Below are 22,391 nucleotides of genomic sequence, written 5' to 3' on the forward strand. Positions count from 1 at the left end.
GGATCCCAGGCAGTGAATGGTGGAGGTGGTGGTTACTTAGGCATTTCGGTACATCCTGTCATGGCCTTTAAGCTTCAGCTAAATCTACATTCTCATCTGGACAAAGTATCAGTGTAGGAAGATAATGGAGCAGAGGGTTCTAAACATACTGTTGAAAGCAGAGTAATCCGTTAGTTGTTACTCATTGCCCGTAGGGACATGCCCACCTGCCAAAGGATTCAGAACATCCCTGATGCTACCTCAGGCAAGACAAAGTCACCTGGGGACAGAAAGATCTTAGAGATAACGTTACTCCCCTGGAGCCAGTCCAGCCATTTGTCACTGCTTTCTTCTGATGGAAAGGAGCCTGGCTACCTCAAGGTGTAGGGAAGAGAAGATGCTAGAGAATTTCAAGTCCAGGCGAGAATGTCCACCTTGGACACCGCTGGTGGGTAAGGTTGCTCCTGCAGCACTGTTCTGCATCTTCCTTTCCCAGTTTCTCATGCTGCAAGCCAAGAGCTCCCATGATGGCAGCAGGGAAAGGCCAACTATTCCGACCATGAACGTACCCTTGATTTGGTCCCGGGTGAGATTTTCGTCACCCCTAGTGCTTAGTGTTGAAGTGAGACATTTCATGCTGGAAAGATTCTGCAGGAAGGTGAGCTCTCGGAGGGCAAGGATGGTGCCTGACTCTTGGGTCTCAGTGTCGAGCAGGTGCTCCACCCAAGTTGGCTAAACTGAACCTGCAATCTTTCGGGCCTGCTGTGGACATGCTGTGTCCCTACTGTCAGCATCACTCGAAGATTCCCTCAAAGAACCAATGAGAAGAACCTCTGCCATTAAGGGAATGAACAGAAAACCAGTAACAGTAATATCCGGATGGACAATAAAGACTGGATTGGAGTTGACACCTTCTATTTCTCCAAGTGGCTGATGGTGCCAGCCTATGTCTTACAGACTCTTAGAGGATATTGCTTTAAATACAGAAACCCTAGGGGTAAAGGGGAATTTCCCCTCCACAGTTCAACTGTTAAGATTCTTTGGCCCACAAGAGCCTGAGTCCTTACACCTGGGTGAATGGAGCAAGATGCTCTGATCTCAGGGAAGAGCAGCGACACACTCAGGTCTCTGATGTCACATCACACAAAAAGCCTCAGTGATGATCCACCCTCTCTCTCCAGCTATTCAACTCAGTGACTTCCCCAGGTATTTGGCTTAATCTCCCCGTTTGAGAGCCAACATCAGTCACCTTCCAGGCTGGAAGGTTATCCCTGTGTGCTGCTGACACTCTTGAAAGACATCTGTAGCATGCTGGGTTTCATCCCCATTCGAGCAGACTGATCCCAAACCCTTCCTTCATCAGGGGACCCTTGAGGCCACACTGGAGGTCCCTGACCTCACTTCAGGCCCAGCACTCTAGAAGGTGGACTAGAGGGGGGTGTGCAATGGTGGGAGGAGGCTGGCCACCTCCATGCATCTCTCTGTGGTTGCATAAGAGGCAGGTACGTTTCCAGTGTCCTTGAACAACAGTCAATCTGTTTGTCCCCTCCCACTCCCTGCAGGCTGGTGTCCTTGTCGGTAGGGCTGGGGGGTGGGGGAGGGGATGGGAGAATTCCTCCTGCCTGTGTGCCCACAACCCCGGCCTGCCTGACTCCATCAGAAATGGCTTGAGGACATGCCTGGAGGTCTGCTGGCTTCATCTGCAAGTGCTGCTGAGAGTGCAGACACGTACCCTGGGGGGCCACGAGATGCTTGCCCAACGGAGTAGAAGAAGCGGAGAGAAACCAGGAGGGGGTGCTTTGTAAGGCAGGTCTAATCTTTCCCAGTAAAAAAAGACCGTGCTCCTAATATTGGATTCCGAGCCTGTATTGGAAGAGTTGATTTAAGTGGCTAGAAAAGGAAAAAAAAAAATCTAACAAGAGCTTTCTAAAAATATCTGTTATCATCAAAAGTACTAAGAGGTGGCACCTTCCTCATAAGATGTGACTGATCTTACTTTGAGATGAAAAAGAGCCACGCATGAGTCCATTTTGAAACACAGCAAGGGAAGAAGGAAAAAGGGAAAAAGTGTGGAATCTGAGGAATTTCCCGTCTGCCCAGGCTTGGCAAACACCGCTGACAACTGGGACGACACACTCCTGGATCCTCCCTCTCAAATGCCCTGTGTCCCGCAGGGACCAGGAAACTTTAAAAAAAAAATGCTAGGAATTGAGGGCAAAAAAAAATTAAGTCAGGATATGAAACTGACTGCAAGATGGCCTTTGGGATAGAGCAGAGAAGACCCTCTGTAACCTGCTCTGGGATAATCCACACCACCACCAAAGACTTGTCATCTAGTTTCTGGACCATAAGGCTTGTGCTGTCTTTTTCTTTTTTTGCTCTGCAGCACTTGCAAACTAATCTCATGAAGCTGGGGCTTCCAGATAATCTGGACAGCCTTATGCTCTGGGGAACCACCAAGCCTCACAGTCCTCACAGCCCACTGGGACTGCTGGACTCACATGTATCTTTCCAGAGGACTGCAGCATCTCTGGGGCCTCTCCAGCAGGAAGCCAGATGCTGGGATGCTGGATTGATTTTTGTGGTGCCAGCTGCAAAGCACCCAGACCACATATTCCAATGTACAGGTGCTGAAAATCCCCAAGACTCTCCAAGAGGCTGAACTCTGCTGAAAGGGCATCTGAAGTTCAACAGCCAGTGAGGAGGGAGGACAGAGCGGGGACCAGGAAGGAAAGGGAGCCAGAGAGAGAAGAAGAGAGCTGCTCCTTTTTCACTTTATCTTTTGTAAGAGCATCTTTTTTTTTTTCTGTTTTCCAGCCAAGACCCAACAGCAATAGGAACAAACCTGATCCACATGGCAGGGTCAAGAGGAACCTGAACCCTTTTGCAAATATTCTCTCTCCTGACCAGCTGGGCTTCTGCACTTTGTGAGATTTGCAAAAAATATATATATATGTAATAGATATGCATTTCCATAGGAAAACAGCCTCGGATGTCTTCCCCTATATGAATGATGAAAAGTCAAACTGCATGGTCTTTTTTAAAAAAAGAACAAAAACACCATGAAACTAACCATAGGTGGAGGGGGAGGGGAGGAATCACAGACAAGAGATTCCGATCGAGAAGGAACCACGAACGCGAGTCCCAGGCTGGTGCCCTCGGCCAGAATTCCAGCGCCGCCGTTGCTGAGTGGTTTGTCTAAGGTGCTCCGCGGGGTCCCTCGCGCTGGGCGAGAGGAGTGTTACTGCCACATCCATGTCTCTTCTTTTCTGCTTCATCTTGCCCCATCCATCCTGGGGAGGAGGGTGCCCTTGGCTGCTGGCCCACTAAGCTGGGAACCACTTCCTTCAACACTCGTCTTCTTGGTATATTTGTTCATCCAGCTCCTGGGACTCAAGGTGCTCCAGACGGTCTGTTCGGCCACTCATGATTTCATCTGGGGTCTTCATAAACCTTTGGAAGAGGAAACGGTGGCATGAAGAGGTTACAGTTCTCTAAAGCTGTCTTCACCTTGAATTCTTTAAAAAGAGGGGCCCGTTACCTTTATGTAGCTGGCGGGCTACTGAACCTGGTCGTTAATGCTAACCTAGCATTTTCTTAGAAAAAGATAACCCGGGCTCTCACTACTTGAAAGCTGGCAAAATAACTATAAAAAAGGCTGGGAGGATGGTGAAGAAGATGGAGCAGGCAATGCATTCCTGCACGACCATCCGAGAGGACCCTGGGAGAGATATACCCATCTCCATCCCAGACTATAAGTCCAAGTGATGGTATTCAAAACTTGAATCTAACTTGAAGGATACAATTAAACACTGGATGGAAAGCTTGGGTAACAAGGCCAGACAGTGGAGCTTTTGGAAATTAGAAAGGCCGGCAGAAAGACATTTTTTCGCGTTATCACTGATACACCCTAAATGCTAGCCATTCACTCCCTTAATTCTGTCTTCCTTGGCAGCTGGGTGCCTGCAGCAAGCCTCATCTTCTCGGTCGCTGGGTTCATTTGGAATTAACATCAGTGGCACATTCTGACCAAGACCGTGGTTCAGGAAGGGAGCCTGGGTGCAAACGTTCCATCCTTATGGTAGGAAGGCCCTTTCCAGAGCCTACACACCATTCCCTTCCCCTATACTCTGCCCGGTACCATATGACCTGTCTTAGAACAGGCATTTTCTGTCCTCACTCCACATTCAAAAGCCTACGACGACTCGTCAAGGATTCACTCTTTGGCCTGCTCCTTGGGCCTCTCTGTCATCTCAACCCAGGAAACTCCTGTGTTCCACTGTTTACAAGTGTGAACTCTGTTCCAGTCCGGCCAGTCTTTTTTTCTGATGGAAGTCACAGCTCATGCTGACTTCCAAACCTTTAGCTTTGCCTTTGTTTGGAAACCTCTTGACTCCTTCCCCTATCTGAGACTGACTCATTCTCTGAGCTCGGTCTCACCATCAAAGAGCCGAAAATCTCCAAGTGTCCCTACAACTGAACACTTTACTCAATTACATACCCGGTTCCATACTGAGAAGCCTTCGTTTTGGGGCGAGTCTGGTTTTCAACATTCATTTCCTCAAAAATGACTAATCCCTTGTCACAAATAGTGCTCTACTTTCCTTCTGTCTTATTGAAATCACTACTGGAAGCCTGTGAGCCTTCCACCTCTGACTACTTTTCTGCTCATTATTGCTCATCTTTTCAAGCAGGGTGATCTGTGGCATCTGCAGCCTGTCTTCCACTTTTACCCTGTAGCTAAAACTTCTCCCTCGACATCTGAAGTCACTAATCACCCCCTCCAGGCTGAGTCCTCAGATGTGCTGTGTCTGACCCTATCTTTGGATGGCTCTTCCATATTAAGTTTCTGATACTTCCCACCAAGCTTGTTCAGAAACATCATCGAAAGCCTCCTAAGGTAATATAAAACTGCTGTAAGATGTAACCCTCTACCTTCTAGGAGCTTATGACCTACTTGTGGGGAGGAGTTCACATGCACAGCTATTAAAAATGTAAATCACGGTGTGGCATAGGGCCAAGGGAACTCAAGAGATGATGGAAGAAGATATTTGGGGGTGTTTGAGCTACTGAAGGTGGCCTCATAAAGAGAAGTAGACTTGAGGTAGACTTGGTGGTTTATATGTTTAAAATGTTAGTGATTTCCATTTCTAGCATAGGGAACCATATTAGTGTTGGAAGGCAGCTGGCAATGTGTATTAAGAATCTAGGTGCCAGGGGAATGGACCAGAGGGAGAGATTGCTGAACCTAGGTGTCAGTTGTGAAGAACAGACATCAGCCTCCACTGCCCGGGAAGCAATAATAATATGTCTGCCTTGCGTTCATCTTCCAGGTCTCATGGGAGTACTTGCCGTTGGTAGATTCTAACCTGGAAGCTGGTGATAAGAAATCTCAGGAAATGAGGTTCCCAGTCTTCTAGCCCCTGCAACACAGACTGGAGTAGGAACGGAGCCAGTGGACAGTCCAGCACAGGGGTGACTGGGATGTAGGAAGGCTCAAAGATAACTCTGGTGTAAAGGTTGGTTGCTTAAACAATGGTGATGCCACTGCTGACGTAACAGGAATTCTGAGGGTAGGGGGATGTCCAGTATGCAAAGAAGGCTGGTCTTGAACATTTCATGTCTGAGATACTAATGTGATATTTAAGTGGATCTTTCTTACAAGAAGCTCTTGAACATTAATCACTTACTGATCAGAGACTTACTCATACATCTTTTGTTACCCGAATGTTATTGATTGGAGTGTTTCAGTACTTCAATTCCATAATAAATTCGAGTCTGTAAAAATCCCCCAGTCAATAATGTGTTAAGATATAGAATTCCAGGGAGATTTTACAGCTGCATGTAGAGACTTGAGAGCCCCATCATGGAGGTGATAACTAAGCTGTGTCATGGGATCCATTCATCCAGGAAACTAGTACAGCGTGGGAGGAACAGCAGCCAAGGACTGAGTTTAGGGTGGAGGATGAAGAGAAGGCATCAGCAGAGCCAGAGAACGGAGGGTTCTTTTTTTGCATTTTATTCTGTTTCCAGCTCTTGAAAAGCCTTCTCTGTTTCTTTTGAAGATCACAATTGTTTTTACTGCCCCTAAGTTACCATGCCTTCCCAGCACTCACAGGTTCTCTGCTCTTCTGGATAATTATCCCAGTGAGCTCGTGCACGCATACACAGTGTCATTCCGTCTCTTTCTACCCCAATCCACATCTCAAGCCCCATCTGTAACGCTCTTCTGTCCCACCTGCCAAAACCCAGAACCTAAGGTCTGGGGGACACCTTCTCCTCAGTTTCACGTGGTCTCAACACATCAATTACCACCAGGGTCAGAGGGCTATGTCTACCTCTCCTGGTTAGTCCTTTAGATACCTTCTTCTCCCTCTTCTAACTGTATGTGATTCCCTGGGAATCACAATCTATGGTGGTAGGTTAAGTGGTTAGAACTTGTAAGCTAGGAGGAATTCTGGAAAGAGGAATGTCTAGTCCAGCAGCTTTCAGGTATTTACAATGCATTGTCATAAATATATTTTACACTATGACTCATCACACACGTGCGCACACATACACCCGACTACCCCAGAAACACAATTTTCATGAATCCACACTCTTAATTCATATGACACAGTCTGATATTTTCAACTCTATCCTTTCCTATTCAGTTCTGTTCTATTTCATTAAAAAAACAAAAAATTGATTCATTAAATCTGTTTTATGACTCACTAACAGGTCATGACAAACACCAGTCCAGTGTTGGCAATCTAGAGGTCTAGGTTTGTTTAGTACCTTTCTTTGCCATTAGCTCCTCTGATTGCTCCCTTTATCTATACTGGATATAAATGCCAGCTAATACTGTTTGATCACTGCATTATTTTAAAGGTGAGTCAGACTGTGTTGATTTACTTTTGGCTTTCTTCTAGGACAGACATACACAGAAAAAAAAAATTTTTTTTTAAATTCTAACCAACCAGCAACCTTGTCTCCAGTGAGCAGCAGTGATGGCTTTGAGGATCAGACAGGCAGGTATAGACCTCGACAGTCTCCCTCCTCCATCTTATTTCAAGAAAACAATATCCTCCCAGAAGAAGGAAAGGAGAAAAAGGAAGTGCTACCTGAACAAAAGCCTTTGTCCCGGCTCCTTCCTGATAATGTTTAGTTTGTAGTAGTGGCGCAGGGCTCTGGACATTTTCTCATAGGTCATGTTTGTTCTGTTCTGTTTGTTCAAAGGAGGAAGAGAGAGAAAAAAAAAAGAAGCACAAAGACACAATGAAATGAACCTCAGAAATAGGCACTGGAGGAGTTATTCACGTCCAGCTCCACAGGGTGCTCCCGTGACCCTGCCAGGCCCACCCCGGGCTTTGTCCCACGTGTTCCTGGCCGAGGTCTCTCCTAAGGTGAGTCCAGCCAACAAAGCACATCCCGCCTCGGCCTCCCCGACTTCCTCTCCCAGGACCGCGCTCTGTTGTGCCCGAGGAATTTCCTGCGGGTCCCCCTATCTGGGGTCATCCTTCACCTTCTGACCCACAGAGAATTTCTCTTCCTTTTGCCCTTTTTAAAAAAGAAAAAACAACACACAAAAAAGTGACCTTTCTCAAACTTGTGCTTCTCGTTTGTCATTTTAAGGAAGAGATTTTTTTTTGTTTAAATTCCTGTTGTGGAAGCAAGAATACAGCGGTTCCGAGCCCTGGGGCAAGGGCACCCTGTGGGAGCTGTGGAGCGATTTTTCTCAGTGACTCACGGGATGGAGGGTGTCCGTGGGGCCTGGCCATATTTGGTCATGGCCTCTGGCAGGTTCTCCTTAGCGGGGCCAGAGCACGGGCTGCCTGCCGTCCGGGAAACTGCAGCTGGGGCAGAGCTCGGCAGGGGCCCCCTGGGCCCACCCCCTTGGCTGATCTGGAGTGGGGCCTTCATGGTGTCTTGTTAGCTCTGTCCCATGTCTATCTGCCTGTGGCCAGGCCTGGATCTTGGTGACTTTTTAAAGTAGGAATACTGATTTATCTCAATTTTTTTTTTAAACAGGGGAATTCTTTTATTTCACTGTGATAAGAACACCAAATATGAGATCTATCCTCTTAAAGTTTTAAGTGGGTAATACAGCACTTAATACACTGTATTATATATAGGTACACTGTTGTACAGCAGACTCTAGAACTTACTCATCTTGATTAACAGAAGCTTTCTGTCCACTGGTTGGTAACTCCCCATTTCTCCCCCTCTTCCCAACCCCTGGCAACACCAGTCCACTCCCGGACTCAGTGAAATTTGTCTATTTTAGATCTAACTTCATTTAAGTGAAATCAGACAGTATTTGTCTTTCTGTGACTGGCTTATTTCACTCAGCATCCTGTCCTCAAGGTTCATCCACATTGCCATATGCAGCCGAATCTTTTTCAAAAGCGTAATAATACTCCATTGTGTGTATATAGCTCGATTTCATTATCCATTCATCTATCTGTGATGTTGAGGTTGTTTTGCCCACCTTTTACATCTATGTACTTTAATGATTTTTTTTTTAACTATAAAAGACTAAATCTTTTAAATTCTAGTCCCTCTTCCCAAGCTGGCAAAACTGTGGGGCAGTCAGAATTCCTGCAGGGTTTGCTTTTCAGGGAGATGTTTTACAGTCAGAGGAGAAGCATTTTCTGTGTCGAACCGGGCTTGTGTGACCATGGGAGTGTCTAACGGAGTGGAACAGAAGCGACCCCTCCCAAGGCCCCTCGTGCGTGACAAAGTGCTGCAGTGCATCTCTGGTCCCCAGTTCTTAATGCTGGTGTGGGCAGCAGCAGAGCCAGGCCATAGTGGGGGAATGATGGTTACTCATCACGAAGCCGATCAGACCGGGAGATGCTGAGTTAACTGCAGCCTGGCACGAGGGACACATGGAAAGGGGCATCTTTAATTACTTCCTTCCCTTTGTAACTGTCTTAATTGTTTGTCCAGTGAGGGATAAACTGAATAATTACGGGCCGACTTAGGAAGCAGAAGACAGACAATTACCCTCCAACCCAGGGACAAAAACTGGATTTGGGCCCTAGTTTATGGAACAAATGTCTGATGCTCTTTTTACCTTATGGTTTCCCCACAGTCGAGCCAGTCCATTGGGATCCACTATCCGGAATATTTTGGATTCTTTGTCCTCCCATCGGATGAAGTTTTCGTACCGGCTGTCAGAAAGCAACTGATAGACGTAATCCCAAAGCAGTCTACAGTCTACAGAGGAAAAGGGCAAGAAAACACTGTTGACAAGGCTGCTTGTAAGTATGAAAAGAATCAAGAAAATAATCGAGGAACCACTTTTGCCTTCTTTGGATTGAGTCCAACCTCCTTGTTTTGGGAATTCCTTGGCAGTCCAGTGGTTAGGACTCTGCGCTTTCCCTGCTGAGGGTCCGGGTTCAATCCCGCAAGCCAAAACAAAAACAAAACTTTTATCAAGGCACAGAGAGACCTGAGAGATGGCGACCTTTGACCTGTGGAGGCCTTTGAGAGCATCCTGGCCCAGACCCTCCCTCCCCGCAACCTCAGATGAGGACACAGCAACCTGGAAAGAGGAAAGGACTGGTCATGACCCATGATTTGAACTGGAGTAGAGCCCGCAGGAGGGAAAGAACAAGCTCTAACAGGAAATGAATCGGTTCTGAAAAGGGGCTGAAGACAGGCTGGCAGGTAAAAGGGCAGAGAGTGCCCTCGTGTTCCAGAGAGGGTGGTGTGGTGTCAGGGTGGGGTGGAAGGTCCTTTGGTGGGGGGACAGTGAACAGATGGAGATGTGATGACTGAGGTTGGCTGTGGGAAAGGAAGACCCATGTGGTTTAAGAAAATAGTCACCTTAGAGCTACTTTGGAAGTTAATCATTTTATTATAATGGAATCAGGGTAGAAAGGAACCGAGGGCAAAAAAAAAAAAAAAAATCCGTTTTTCCATGTGGAGAATGATGCTGGATCACTTGGTCAGGCAACGCATCTTCTTTAGCACAGGCCAAGTGCTGGGCTAGGCCTTGCCTTTTGGCTACGGGCTGGCAAATTCCACAAGAGGAGGCAGACTGCACTCCTTGATCTTGGTCTAGTGCTTACTGGATGAGAGCCAGACGGGCTGTGGCCTGCTCCCCTGGCACAGCCTTGACAGGAGGATGGAGACAGATGCGGACTTTGCGGCTCCAGCTGACGCAGGACCAGCCTTGGGATGAGAGTCAGAAACTCACGTTCCCAGGTGTGCACTGTTGTCTTGGGGAGCACTGGCCAGCATGGCTGGCCGTAAATGAGCAATTATCGGACACAGTATATATGTTCTTTACCAGTGTTATTTCTAACCCTCACTCGGCGTGCCACCTCCTTCCTAATACTCTTGGGCCCCAGGTCACAAGTGAATCTGAACTCTGGGGCTTCTGTATGGTCAGGAGCCACTTCCTTATACCAGGTGAGGCCTGGCACACCTGGGCAGGGGGAGCGTCTAATCTTGACTTGGGCTCAGAGCCAACACATTCACCTCCCAGAGCACAAAACACACCCTCCTTGGGCACACGTTTACAGGAGAAATCGAGTCAGGTTGCACTGGGCAAGTGTTTTAAATCTCCCTGGGGTTCCTCCTTCATGAAAGGGGCGTGACAACAGTGACTCTTTCAGGGACTGCTGTATGAGCGATGCTGCGAGTAAAAAAGACAGTAGGGAGTGTCACGACGCTGCGCGCTGGGTGCTGCTTGCAGGCATGGGGCCATGCGTGCCTCCAGCCACTTGCTTCTGACCCTCAGGACACCCGGTGCTGTTGCTATTCCTACTTCATGGCTGAGGAAGCTAGGGCTTAGAGGGTTTGGTCATCGGCTCAAAGGCATAGCTTATGACACAGGTCAGAGTCTGTCCCACACATCCTGCTGAGAACTCTTTTCTCAGAGAAGTTGGTTCACAGGTGTCTATTAGTCAAGCTTTAGTACTTTGCCAACCAAGATGAGCGTGTCCTTTGCAAAACCCAGCTTTCCCTCCGAACAGCAGAAGGAACTGGCACACAGTGCACCATTTTCCAGGAGGGAAAAGTATGAAAGTGTGTCGCTCAGTTGTGTCTGACTCTGTGACCCCCATGGACTGTAGCCTGCCAGGCTCCTCTGTCCATGGGAGTTCTCCAGGCAAGAATCCTGGAGCGGTTGTCATTCCCTTCTCCAGGAGATCTTCCCCACCCATGGATTGAACTGGGCTTCCTGAATTGCAGGCAGATTTTACCATCTGAGCCACTAGGTAAGTATCTATCTTTTAGGCAGCAACTGTGAAACTTAAATTGGACATCCATTAAAATGACAAGATTTTTTTTTAATCTATTTTTTATTCAGTTATTATGCTTTAAATGTCATGTCATATCTAGGAAATAGCTGCCTAATCCATGGACAGAAATACTGCTGCCTATGTTTTCTTCTAAGAGTTTTACATTTTCAGTTATCTTTTTTTTTTATTTGGGTGCACTTAGATGTGGAACTTCCCTGACCAGGGATCCAACATGAGCCCCCTGAGTGGAAGCATGGAGTCCTAACCACTGGACCTCCAGGAAGTCTGACCATACATCTTTAGTATCCCTTATTGTATCCTTTTTTTCCCCGATTGATCTCTAAAATGTAATGTGGAGACTTCTCTGGCAGTCCAGTGGTTAAGACCCAGGTTCCTTCCCTGATCAAGGAAGCTAAGATTCCACACGGCTTGCAGCCAGAAACTCAGAACATAATACAGGAGCAATACCGTGTAACAAATCCAATAAAGATTTAAAAAATGGTGCACATTAAAAACAAAAATTAAGTTGACATGTGGTTTCTTGTGTTTCACCGAAGAACCCGTGGTGTCCTTCTTAATTTCTGGCGTTTGAACCCTACGCTTACGAAAGCTGGCCAGCGATCTGTTACCAACCCTGCCTGACGCTGTGCTCGCTATGCTCGTGGTTGCCAGAGGGGGAGCAGAGAGACAGCAAGGGGACCAGTCCCAGCAAGAGGAAGTACCTTGGGAGGTGAGTGCCACATGATCCCAGATTGAGAATAACCGAGCTCATTTTTAAGGCACTTGTAAGAGGTTGACTTCAGGCAAAGTGGTGAAGCAGGTAGTGTCATTTTCCCTCTCTGCCACCTCCTCGTCTTATATCATTTTTATTATAGGTGAAAGAATAGAGAACTGAAGTGAAAGAGTGAAGTCGCTCAGTCGTGTCCGACTCTTTGCAACCCTATGGACTGTAGCCCACCAGGCTCCTCCATCCATGGGATTCTCCAGGCAAGAGTACTGGAGTGGGTTGCCATTTCCTTCTCCAATAGAGAACTGAATTGCAGTTTAATTGTCCAGTTTGTGTCTTACCGTCAAACAGCAGATGGGTTTTAATTTCCGACAATCTCTTCCAAGTGGAAGCCATCTGACAGAATCAAATATTATCATAAAAAACGCCCTTCCTCTAAGAGGAACAAAGGTGGTTTGTGAAGAGCTTCTCGTCCACGTTTCTTGACAGGGTTACAATCTATCTTTTTTACCACCTAGCGGCTTGATGACACCTTTTGGATGCTTGTGGATGGGGAATAAGATTTTCTATAGTGAATCGTTTAAATACAGTTTAATAATTAAAAAACTGATTTGATCATCTTTAGCAGTTTGATAGAAAGAACTTTTTTTGCCCACATGAAGGTAAGTGATATATGGGCAGTCCTCTCAACCTCGAGAACTTCCTGGAGCTAAAATGTAAGATGAGTGTTGTCTTGACACCATCTGCTCAAGGATTTTCACTTTCATTGTTTCTGTTGCTTCTCTTTTACTGCCTTGTACATTCTATTTCTCATAAAATGGTGACGTGAGAACCAGACCATTTCTCAAAGTAAGGGCTTAACTAGTTCTCGGTACCTACCACGCTGGGTTCTTCAGAGGCATCAAACTGAGAACTTTACACCGTAGATCATTTACTGAAAAAGGTCTAGAACGTGATCTGTGTTTGGTTGGTACCTGGAAGGCAGGGTTTCCCAGAGAACGGACTTTACCTCTTGAGTTGTAAGACCATTTGTAGCCTGCAAACTTTTCTCTTTCATAAATGTGAAAAGAGCCCCAAACAAGCTGCCAACTGATCATTTTAAATGACATTTAATCCAGCAAAGTCAACTTTAGCCGAGTAATAAAAATATGTTGACATTTAAGACATTGAATTACTTGGTCACTAACAGAGGTAGCAACAGGAATTTTGTAGCACAAAGCAGTTGTTGAAGCTCACAGTATAAGTGGCTTTTATTAACACTACTGATTCTTTTGTTGCTTTAGTTAAAAATTATGCCAGATGATAAAAATAACTACCTGACAGTTTTTTTTCTTTAAAACAAAACAAAACAAAACAACTGAAATTCAAAGCCCAATGAGTTGTTTTTAAGACTTTAGTTAAATAAAAAGGCAGATTCTTTTTAGTTCCCTGGGTCCTCTGAAGGCTGTTGCCATGGCCCACCAGCTGTTTTTCAGTTTTGTTAAAATCCATCCATGTCTGCACAGATACAATGTTCTTTGGTCATTAATAAAAACGCTTACTACTACTATATAATAAAAAGCATCAGGCTTTGAAAACAAAGGTTCATCACATTACAAAACACTTGACTAGGCATGTGAAAAATAATCTTATATCACAAAGTGTTCATTACTTTAAGAGACACTCACCCAAAACTAAAACCCCCACGTGCCTTGAGAAGGAAGGCCCTGTAAACAAATGTGCACGATTTTGATTCTCTCTTCCACGGGAGGAAGCTTATAAAAGGGTTTAGTGGAGTGAAGTGTTGTTTTCCAATTGCAGAAAGAGAGTTCTCTTTCCTGCTGGGTGAGGTACCCTGGGTATCCACAGTTAAAAGGCACTGTCAAAAAGAAAAGGAAAAAAAGAAAAACTCTTTCTGTGGTTAGGGAGAAATATTTTCCCTCCCACGCCTGTCTCTTACCAGAGACTCATTGTACAAGCTTATTGAGCAGACATTGTAAAAAGATGGGCAGGTCACACATAACCAACATGGTTTCAAAAAAAAAAAACAAACCAAAAACCATGCTAGACAAAACTGATGTTTAAAAAATCTGAGTGGGCAAGTCAAGCTATTGACCAGGGAATGTTTAATGATGGTGGTTAATTTAAATTTCAGGAAAGCGTCTAAGAAAGCAATTTTAGGTTGTCTTAACTGCCCAAATGGAATTTTAAATGAAGGTCTGTGAACTACAGTTCTGTGGGTATAATCACTAACAAGGAGGGGCCTAGAGCCCCTGTCTCACTGCTTTCAAATCCTTATGAAAAGCTAACCAATTTATTTCAGGTTGAGCAACACGTAGGTAACACACAACACAAAAAAGTTGCTTCTCTGCTTTACAGCAATGGTTCTAAACTAGGGGCAAGCTTGCCTGCTGTGGGGGGTGGGGGAGGCGTTTGACAATGTCTGGGGACAATTTTGGTCATTATATCTGGGGTGGAGGATGCTGTGACAGAGGCCTGGGATGCTGCTAAAGATCTTATACAATATATAGCAAGTCCCCTATATACAAATGAGTTCCATTCCAAGAGTGCATTTGTTTAAGTCCAACTTGTTCACAAGTCCAACACAGTCTAGGTACCCAATTAACACAATCGGCTGTATAGTACTGTACTGTAATAGGTTTATAATACTTTTCACACAAATAGTACATAAAAAACATGAACATTTTTAATATTACCGTATAGTACCTTGAAGGCTTCCCTGGTGGTGCAACGGTAAAGAATCTGCCTGCCAATGCAGGAGACGCGGGTTCGATCCCTGGGTCAGGAAGATCCCCTGGAGAGGGAAATGGCAACCCACTCCAGTATTCTTGCCTGAGAAATTCCAGGGACAGGAGAGCCTGGTGGGCTATATAGTCCATGGGGTCGCAGGAGAGTCAGACATGACTGAGTACTAACACACGGTATCTTGAAAAGTACAGCAGTACCAGCTACATCACTGCTGCTTTTATTCTCGCTTCTGGACAGTCCAGGCTTGAATAAAGATACAGAGGACTACTGTACTCTGTACAGTGCTGTACAGCAAAGTACACAAGAGCACCACCACTTTAGAGAATACACGCCAGACATGTGAACTAACTTCAGTGATTAGACATGGGATCCCACGTTTGCATCTCTGAAAGCCTGCAACTTGGAAGGTTCGTATGTAGGGGGCTTACTGTAATGCACAAAAGAATGCCATCCCCCTGCCAACAAAGGATTATTTAACTGAAATATCGAGAGTGCCCAGCTTGAGAAACTTTGCTTACAGAAGCATGGATTTTACACTATTGCAGGGGGGTGGCTGTCTGCAGCTTTTTTTTTTTTTTTTTTCCTGCCTTGATTCTAGATGGGCCATTACCTAGAAGCAGAAAGCTGATAAATCCAGTGCAGCCAACCCTGTGCTGATACGCAGAGATGTGTTTACAGCAGGCAACTGCTTGTGCTCTGCTGTGGCGTAGGGAAACAGAAGCCATATGTGCACAGCAGCCAGCCGGGAGGGGGAGAAGCCGAGGCAGAGAACACAAATCTGTGCTTCCTGGCTTCACTGGAGCAGAGGGACCACAGCTGCAAGTGCCGCTAAACCTTCTCACCTTTGGTGGCAGGTGGTGTGGAGTGAGGCTGGGAAAGGCAGGAATCTGCAATCACGCCTTATAGCTGAGATCAAGCCCCCAGACAGATCCCAGTAAGACCTGCCCCTCTCCCTCAAATGTGGTGGCAGCGGGGAATTTGCATCCAGGCACCACTGGGACTAGGGATGCTGTTCCAGAAACGCATGCCTTTAAAACAAACTGGAATCTCTAGTCTCCTCAAGCCCCTTCTCTTATTTCCTACTCCGTTACTGTGCTGGTACTGTGTTACCTTTTCAAAAAGGCCATCCTGAAACTTCCTTCTCTTTTCGGGCTGATTTCTTAGAGGTCCCAATGAAAAGAAAGCGCAGTGACTCAGCTAGAGTGTGTAAAGCCAGGACACTTGGGAGACTCCTGTTGAGGTGCAGTCTGCCAAAGTCTCCAAGGGTCTCCTCAAAATACAGTGGGCAAAGCCTCGGGGGAGGTGAGCAGGAGGGAAGAAGTCAGTCTCCAAGGAACCTAGGGTTCTTTGAAGGTCTGCACGTCAGAGGCCAGTATCACTTGGAACAAACGTTCAGACAAAAGGCTTTGTTTGGGTCAAGGCCCCCACACCCACTCCGGTGGGCAGTGGTGCTGGCCGTACCCACTGTCCTCCCCTTGTTCAACCCTTGAGCAGAGCAGGGACACTAACTCGTAGAAATTAACCTGTTTGTGCTAATATTTGCGTAGTGTTTCTTTAGTGCTCAAGTGCCCAGAAATGGGTATTAGTATCTGCATTATTATCGATAAGGCAACTGGGCTTCAGCAATCTTAAGTACCTCAGCCTGGGAGTCAAAGGCTACATTCTAATCGTGTTCATTCCAGATGCTATATGCTCTTCCCCAGGAATCGTCCGAGCAGCCGTGGATGAAGGCCCTGGGCCGGGAGCCAGAGAGGGCTCTGGGTCAGCAGAGGGTTACCTGCCTGAGATAGTGCGGGAGGACATGGCTAAATCCCCGAGGCCCCCTGGCTTACTGAGATATCCCACGACCCTGTCCTTTTTTCCAAACACAGTATCTACAAATGTGTGTGTGCATACTGCCACACCTTACCACAAAGGCTGCCCTCATCACTCTGATACAATCCATTAAGACTGGCCTTTTAGGAGGTCTTTCTCTCTTCAGGGCTGCTCCTGAAGCAATACAAGTCCATGTGCGTCCTGAGGATGAGCCCCCAGGTGCTGTCCCTGGAGTCTTGGGCTTATCTGATGTCTGATTAGATGATTAGAGGCTCCAGGGTTGAAAGTCTGTGCTTACAGAGCTCATCCAGCCAATAAAACCAGATCAAAAGAGGGCGGTGCTCTGTGACAAGTAAGCAATATGGGAGATTCGATGTCTCCTTGATGAGAAACCTTTTGTTTCTGTTAAAAATACAACCTTGAGAGAGAATACATATATTCTCAGATCCTTTGAGGATCTCAGATTGCCAGGCCAGCATTATCAGAGGGTTGGAAGTGAAGTGCACAGGGCCTGGGGGTGGTGTGGGGAGAATTCTGTTTTATCTGCAGTAGAATCAACTCACCAGTGAGATCCTCAAACCATGAAGAAGCTCACGTTTGCAGAGAAAAGCGAGAGATGTCATCACTGACTCAATGAACATGTGTCTGAGCAAACTCAGGGAGATGGTGAACAACAGGGAAGTCTGGTGTGGTGCAGTCCCTGGGGTTGCAAAGAATCAGACACAACTGAACAACAATAGCAAAAGTTGTGAGGTAAGCATAGGACAAGATGTTCTCTATTTGGATGGTCCATGGACTTTGAACAACCAACTCTGTACAGGCTTCTATAGCCCCCACTTTTGTGGAGCAGATGAGTAACTTCGAATGGATTATCAACCACATTGCCAATGAATCTTGCTTCCTTAGCCGACTTTTTGGATTAAGGCCAAGGAAGGGATAAGCAATCTGGTAACTCAGGTTTTAGCGGAATTGTAGAAGTTTAAGAAAGCCAAAATGACTTCGGTTTTTTCTTTTAAAACTGAGGTGTCTATGGTTAAAACCAAAGCAGGGAGCTTAGCTTGTCTAATGGCATAAAGTAAGAAGCACACTGCCTTCTGCCAGCGAGGACACCACATTTGGCATTTAGAGAAGCTTCACCCTATCACCGAGCAAAATGCCTGGCACAGAGAGAGACATGAGAATTTTGGAATGAGTGAATGATCTGAACTACACAGTTCAAGTAGGCAGCCCGACACTTTCTGTTCTTCAGCTGTATTTTATGTTAATAATGTTATTGTAAGTACTCTGGGCGGCTCAGCAATCAGCCTGCCATCAGGACTTATCTCCCTCCTTACATCGCTTGCCATTGTTCCCTCCACATGTCTTAGGCATGCCTCATTCTTTGAGGTGTAATTCCTGGAGAGCAACGACGACATTTTCTACCCTGTGAATCCTCCATACCTATGATTTCAAAGCAGACTGTGCCCCAGAACAGGGAGCGGCAGACTCTTCCTGTAAAAGGCCCATCAGTAAATAGAATATTTCAGGCTTTGTGGGCCGTCCTGTGTCAGCTGTACCTCCTCAACCCCGCCAAAGCAGCCACAGACAGTACTAAGTGAATGGGTTTGGCCGTGTGCCAATAAAACTTGACTTACAAAGACAGGCGGTGGCTGACGTGGCCCATAGGCCAGCGTTTCCAGTCCCTGGGCCTAAGGAAACAAATGCGCTGGAAAGAACACTGGATGAAGCTTGAGGCTGAATGCTTGACGTGCCCGAAGCTCAGTTTCTCCATCTGTAAAAGATGCTTCTAGCTTTGAAGTCAATGAGTTGTAAGAATGATTTCCAATATTATACTGAAAACACAGCATCACCCTTGCTACCCTTCTTCAATTTATGGTGCTCACTGCCAGTACCAGTCTTTGGCTATGAAACACATCAGTGAGATGCAGGCCAGTAAAACTTTGGTGGGCTAAGAAAATGCTAGAAGGTGACATATGCTTTCACCTCCCCCAAGTAATCCTTTCCTGAAGATAACAGAAAATAGTGCAGAAAGAAGCAACTTGCTCAGCATCGCACATACCACTGGCTCTTCAGTTAAAAAAAAAACACAAAACCCAGGAGGGAAAGCTATATGTACTTATAGCTGATTCACATTATTGTATGGCAGAAACCAAAGCAATATGGTAAAGCAATTATCCCCTAATTAAAAATAAATTAAAAAACAGAATCCAGGAATCTTCTTATTCTGTCCCACAAATGCCAGCCATTTCAACTTATTAAACTCAGTAACAGTCCTTATTCTTTGAAAAATAAACACCACCTTTCAAAATAAGCTACATGTTCTATTTCAATTGATCTAATTTGTGGTTTGTATTTAAACTGTCAACTACCTCCTAGATGAATATTTACTGAATATTTTACTGAATCTTTTAGTTTTTCCACCAGGTAAATACCTAAGTAAACTACCACAACTTGCATGCAATCTCTAAAGTGTATGATGTGTCCCAATTTCGGAGAGATTAAAACATGAGAAAAACTGAATTGAAAAATCCATTTTTAACAAACCTAGATTCTGGAGTTTACATTCCTATGTGAAACCTAGAACAAATATACTGGGGCTTATCTTGCTTTGGAGTTTTCTGTATCTAGAATGACCTCTTTTTCCTCTAATCTCTACTTGTTCATATTCTAAGCATTCATCTAAGCCTAGCCAAAAGCCAGCTCCCCATGAAGGCCTCCTGACACCCCTACTCTGATCTCTTACAGCACTTACTGGGAGTCCCTGGAAGATACCATGAGCTTCAGTTGTAGTCAATTGTCTTCAGCTCTTTCACAACAAAGATCGTGCCTTACAATCTCCTCGAACACCCAACCCCCATGAATGCAGATGAGTGCCATAAACACAGAAGGTGTCCAAAGGCATATGCCCAGGACTATCTGAGTGGACAAGACCTTTTCATCCACAGTCACAAGCACTGTTCTTACCCATATCCTCCAGCTACAGTCTCTGTCAGCGTGACACAGCAGCACCTTTGGTGCCCTCTAGGCTCAGATGGCCAGTTCAAGTGCGATGCATGAAGCAGGGCACCCAAAGCTGGTGCTCTGGGACAGCCCAGAGGGATGGGGTGGGGAGGGGGTTCAGGATGGAGGGGACACATGTATACCTGTGGCCAATTCATGTTGATGTACAGCAAAAACCATCACAATATTGTAATTATCTCCTAATTAAAATAAATAAATATAAAAAAAAGCACAAGGAGCTAAGTTTTCTCACCTAAAAGCTGCTTTATAGAGATCTGAAGGGCTTTTATCACTGTTCAGTAATGAAAGGACTTCACACTGTACGTAAGAATCACTCAATGAATTCGACTGCCAATAAAAGAATAAATTCCACAAGGATCTGAGTTGTCCAAGAAGATACCAAAATGGGGTGGAGAGACAGGGAGATCCCAAATGAAACAAAGGAGCCTGGAATTATGATGGGTTCTATTCAGAGGGTCACAGGATTAAGACTAAATATTAGATCATAGATTTCCATCTTCTTTCACCCTTCAGAAACACTGCCTTTTGATTATATTAGCTAATCCTGGATTTGGTCAAATTACTGAACACAGACATATGGAGATTATGCAATCTGGGAATATACCAACAGAGTACAACAATTTTTAAGACAGCCATATTAAAAAATTTCTAGACCTACTAAACAAGGGGAAAACAGCTCTAAGTCTAAACAATTTAACTTGACACATGGGGCTTATCGTGGATTCCTAAGAAGTCTGTGGCGAAGACGGCATTACAGAGGAGGTGACAAGACAGATGGTGATCAGGAAGTGGGGGGGGGATGGTGCTAGTGAGGGCTGTCCTGTAGCCACATCATCCAGCCACCATGGCCTCCACTTCTCTGCGCTCAGTTTCCTCCATGGTTTCCCCTGTAAATGATCCCTTCCATATAAAATGAATTCAGCAATGACTAGCTCCTTTTGCAGAGCTGTCCTGAGGATTACAAACAAGTAGCAAGTACCCTCAGAATGTTCAGAACTGCTGTACAGACCATGCAAGAAACAAGACAAACACGGCAGATCCAGGCAAGAAGGGAATGCCTGGAAAGCTCAAAACAGGTCATTTATATTACTCACAGGAATACACTGACCCCATGCTCTTCCTCCATATATCTGGGAAACGCACATGCTTTGCAGAATAAGCAAAGCTACGTTGACCCCTGTTCTTTCTTTTCACAATTTTTTTTCTCTCCATCATTAAAAACACTTTACGTAAAGGTAGATAGAACAATAACGTAAATCTCTATGCATCCAATACCCAGCCATATAGCCCTTGGGTTATAACTAACCTTATTTTACCCACAGAAGGAAATGGCAACCCACTCCAGTATTCCTGCCTGGGAATTCCCACAGACAGAGGAGCCTGGTGGGCTACGGTCCATGGGATGGCAGAGTTGGACATGACTTAGCGAATGAACCACCACAACTATGCATTCCTCACTCCCAGCCCTGTGGGATGCTTTTGAATCACATTCTAAGCATAGACCATTTCACTTTTCATAGTTTGTTTTTTTTTCTTTTTGAAACACGTAAGTCATAGCTCTTTGATTTTCTTGATTCAACATTCCTGATGTAACTTATTTATAGTGGTAAAATTGAGGTGCTATCAGAGGTGCCCTTGGGGCCAGAGAAAAAGTTAGAAACAAATGACTTCAACAAAAAAGAGACAGCAAGTCAAGACAGAGGTGAAGTAGCCTTAGGACCTGTGTTATCATGATGTTGTGAGCCTTGCTTCATCCTGTGGTTCAGCTGGATCTCAGTCCTGCAGCATCAGCTCAAGGAGGAAGGAGAATGTCTCACGTTTCCCTGGACAGTGTGACCTCTCTTCTGCCTCCATGTCTCTCTTGCACTGTTGTTCTTTAGTTGCTAAGTTGTGTCTGACTCTTTGCGACCCCTTGGACTGTAGCCCGCCAGGCTCCTCTATCCGTGGGATTTCCCATGCAAGAATACTGGAGTGGGTTGCCATTTTCTCCTCCAGGGGAATCTTCCTGACCTAGGGATCAAACCCATGTCTCCTGTGTCTCCAGCACTGTGTCAGGCAGATTCTTTACCACTGAGCCACCCGGGAAGCCAGTCTTCCCGTTACTGGACCCATAACCACTTTCAACTTCGAGCTATCTTCCTTCCTCAATTCCTCCAGTCAAAATGCTTCTTACTGGGACTTTTCTGGTGGTCCAGTGGCTAAGATTCCACACTCCCAATGCAGGGGGGCCTGGGTTCCATCCCTGGTGGAGGAACTACATCCCACATGCCACAACTAAGAGTTTGCATTCCACAGCTAAGATCCAGCGCAGTCAAATAAATAAAATATTAAAAACTTTTTTCTCTGCATTGCATCCACACCACACAATAGGTACTCAATAAATGCTTGTGCTTTGACTGAACGGGGCAGAGGGCTTATCTCCTGTGTTATAGTGAAAGTGAAGTCGCTCAGTCGTGTCCGACTCTTAGCGACCCGTGGACTGTAGCCCACCGAGCTCCTCCGTCCATGGGATTCTCCAGGCAAGGATACTGGAGTGGGTCGCCATTTCCTTTTCCATACCTTAGTGGTTTTCACACTTGTCTGTCCTAGTAAATTTTAAATCCCCGAGGAAGTAATTGTGTTTAATCAGCTCTGTGTCCTCTACATCCTAATGAGTTTATCTGCACACAGTAAGTGCTCAGAAAGTGTCTCGTGACCAGACAGAAGCTCTAGGAAAAGCCCTAACTTTGCCAAGAGGTGAGAGGATTATAAAAGCTTCTGGAGAATGACTTCATGTAAATTATGGGCTGCTGCTGCTGCTGCTAAGTCGCTTCAGTTGTGTCCGACTCTGTGCGACCCCAGAGACAGCAGCCCACCAGGCTCCCCTT

At 45.7% G+C, this 22,391-nt stretch overlaps 1 protein-coding gene across 1 annotated transcript in view; it reads right to left on the reverse strand.

The window, feature by feature from the left end:
• Window positions 1–3,075: 3,075 nt before the first annotated feature.
• Window positions 3,076–22,391, reverse strand: part of ETV6 (ETS variant transcription factor 6) — a 286,284-nt gene continuing 266,968 nt past the window's right edge. The window contains exons 6-8 of the mRNA XM_052640662.1: window positions 9,038–9,180; window positions 7,083–7,183; window positions 3,076–3,432 (exon numbers count right to left, since the gene is read on the reverse strand). Coding sequence (XP_052496622.1) covers window positions 3,327–3,432; window positions 7,083–7,183; window positions 9,038–9,180 — 350 coding nt within the window. The 3' untranslated portion in view covers window positions 3,076–3,326. The remainder of the gene's footprint in view (window positions 3,433–7,082; window positions 7,184–9,037; window positions 9,181–22,391) is intronic.

This window comes from Budorcas taxicolor, chromosome 5 (assembly GCF_023091745.1).
Source record: "Budorcas taxicolor isolate Tak-1 chromosome 5, Takin1.1, whole genome shotgun sequence".
Taxonomy (NCBI): domain Eukaryota; kingdom Metazoa; phylum Chordata; class Mammalia; order Artiodactyla; family Bovidae; genus Budorcas; species Budorcas taxicolor.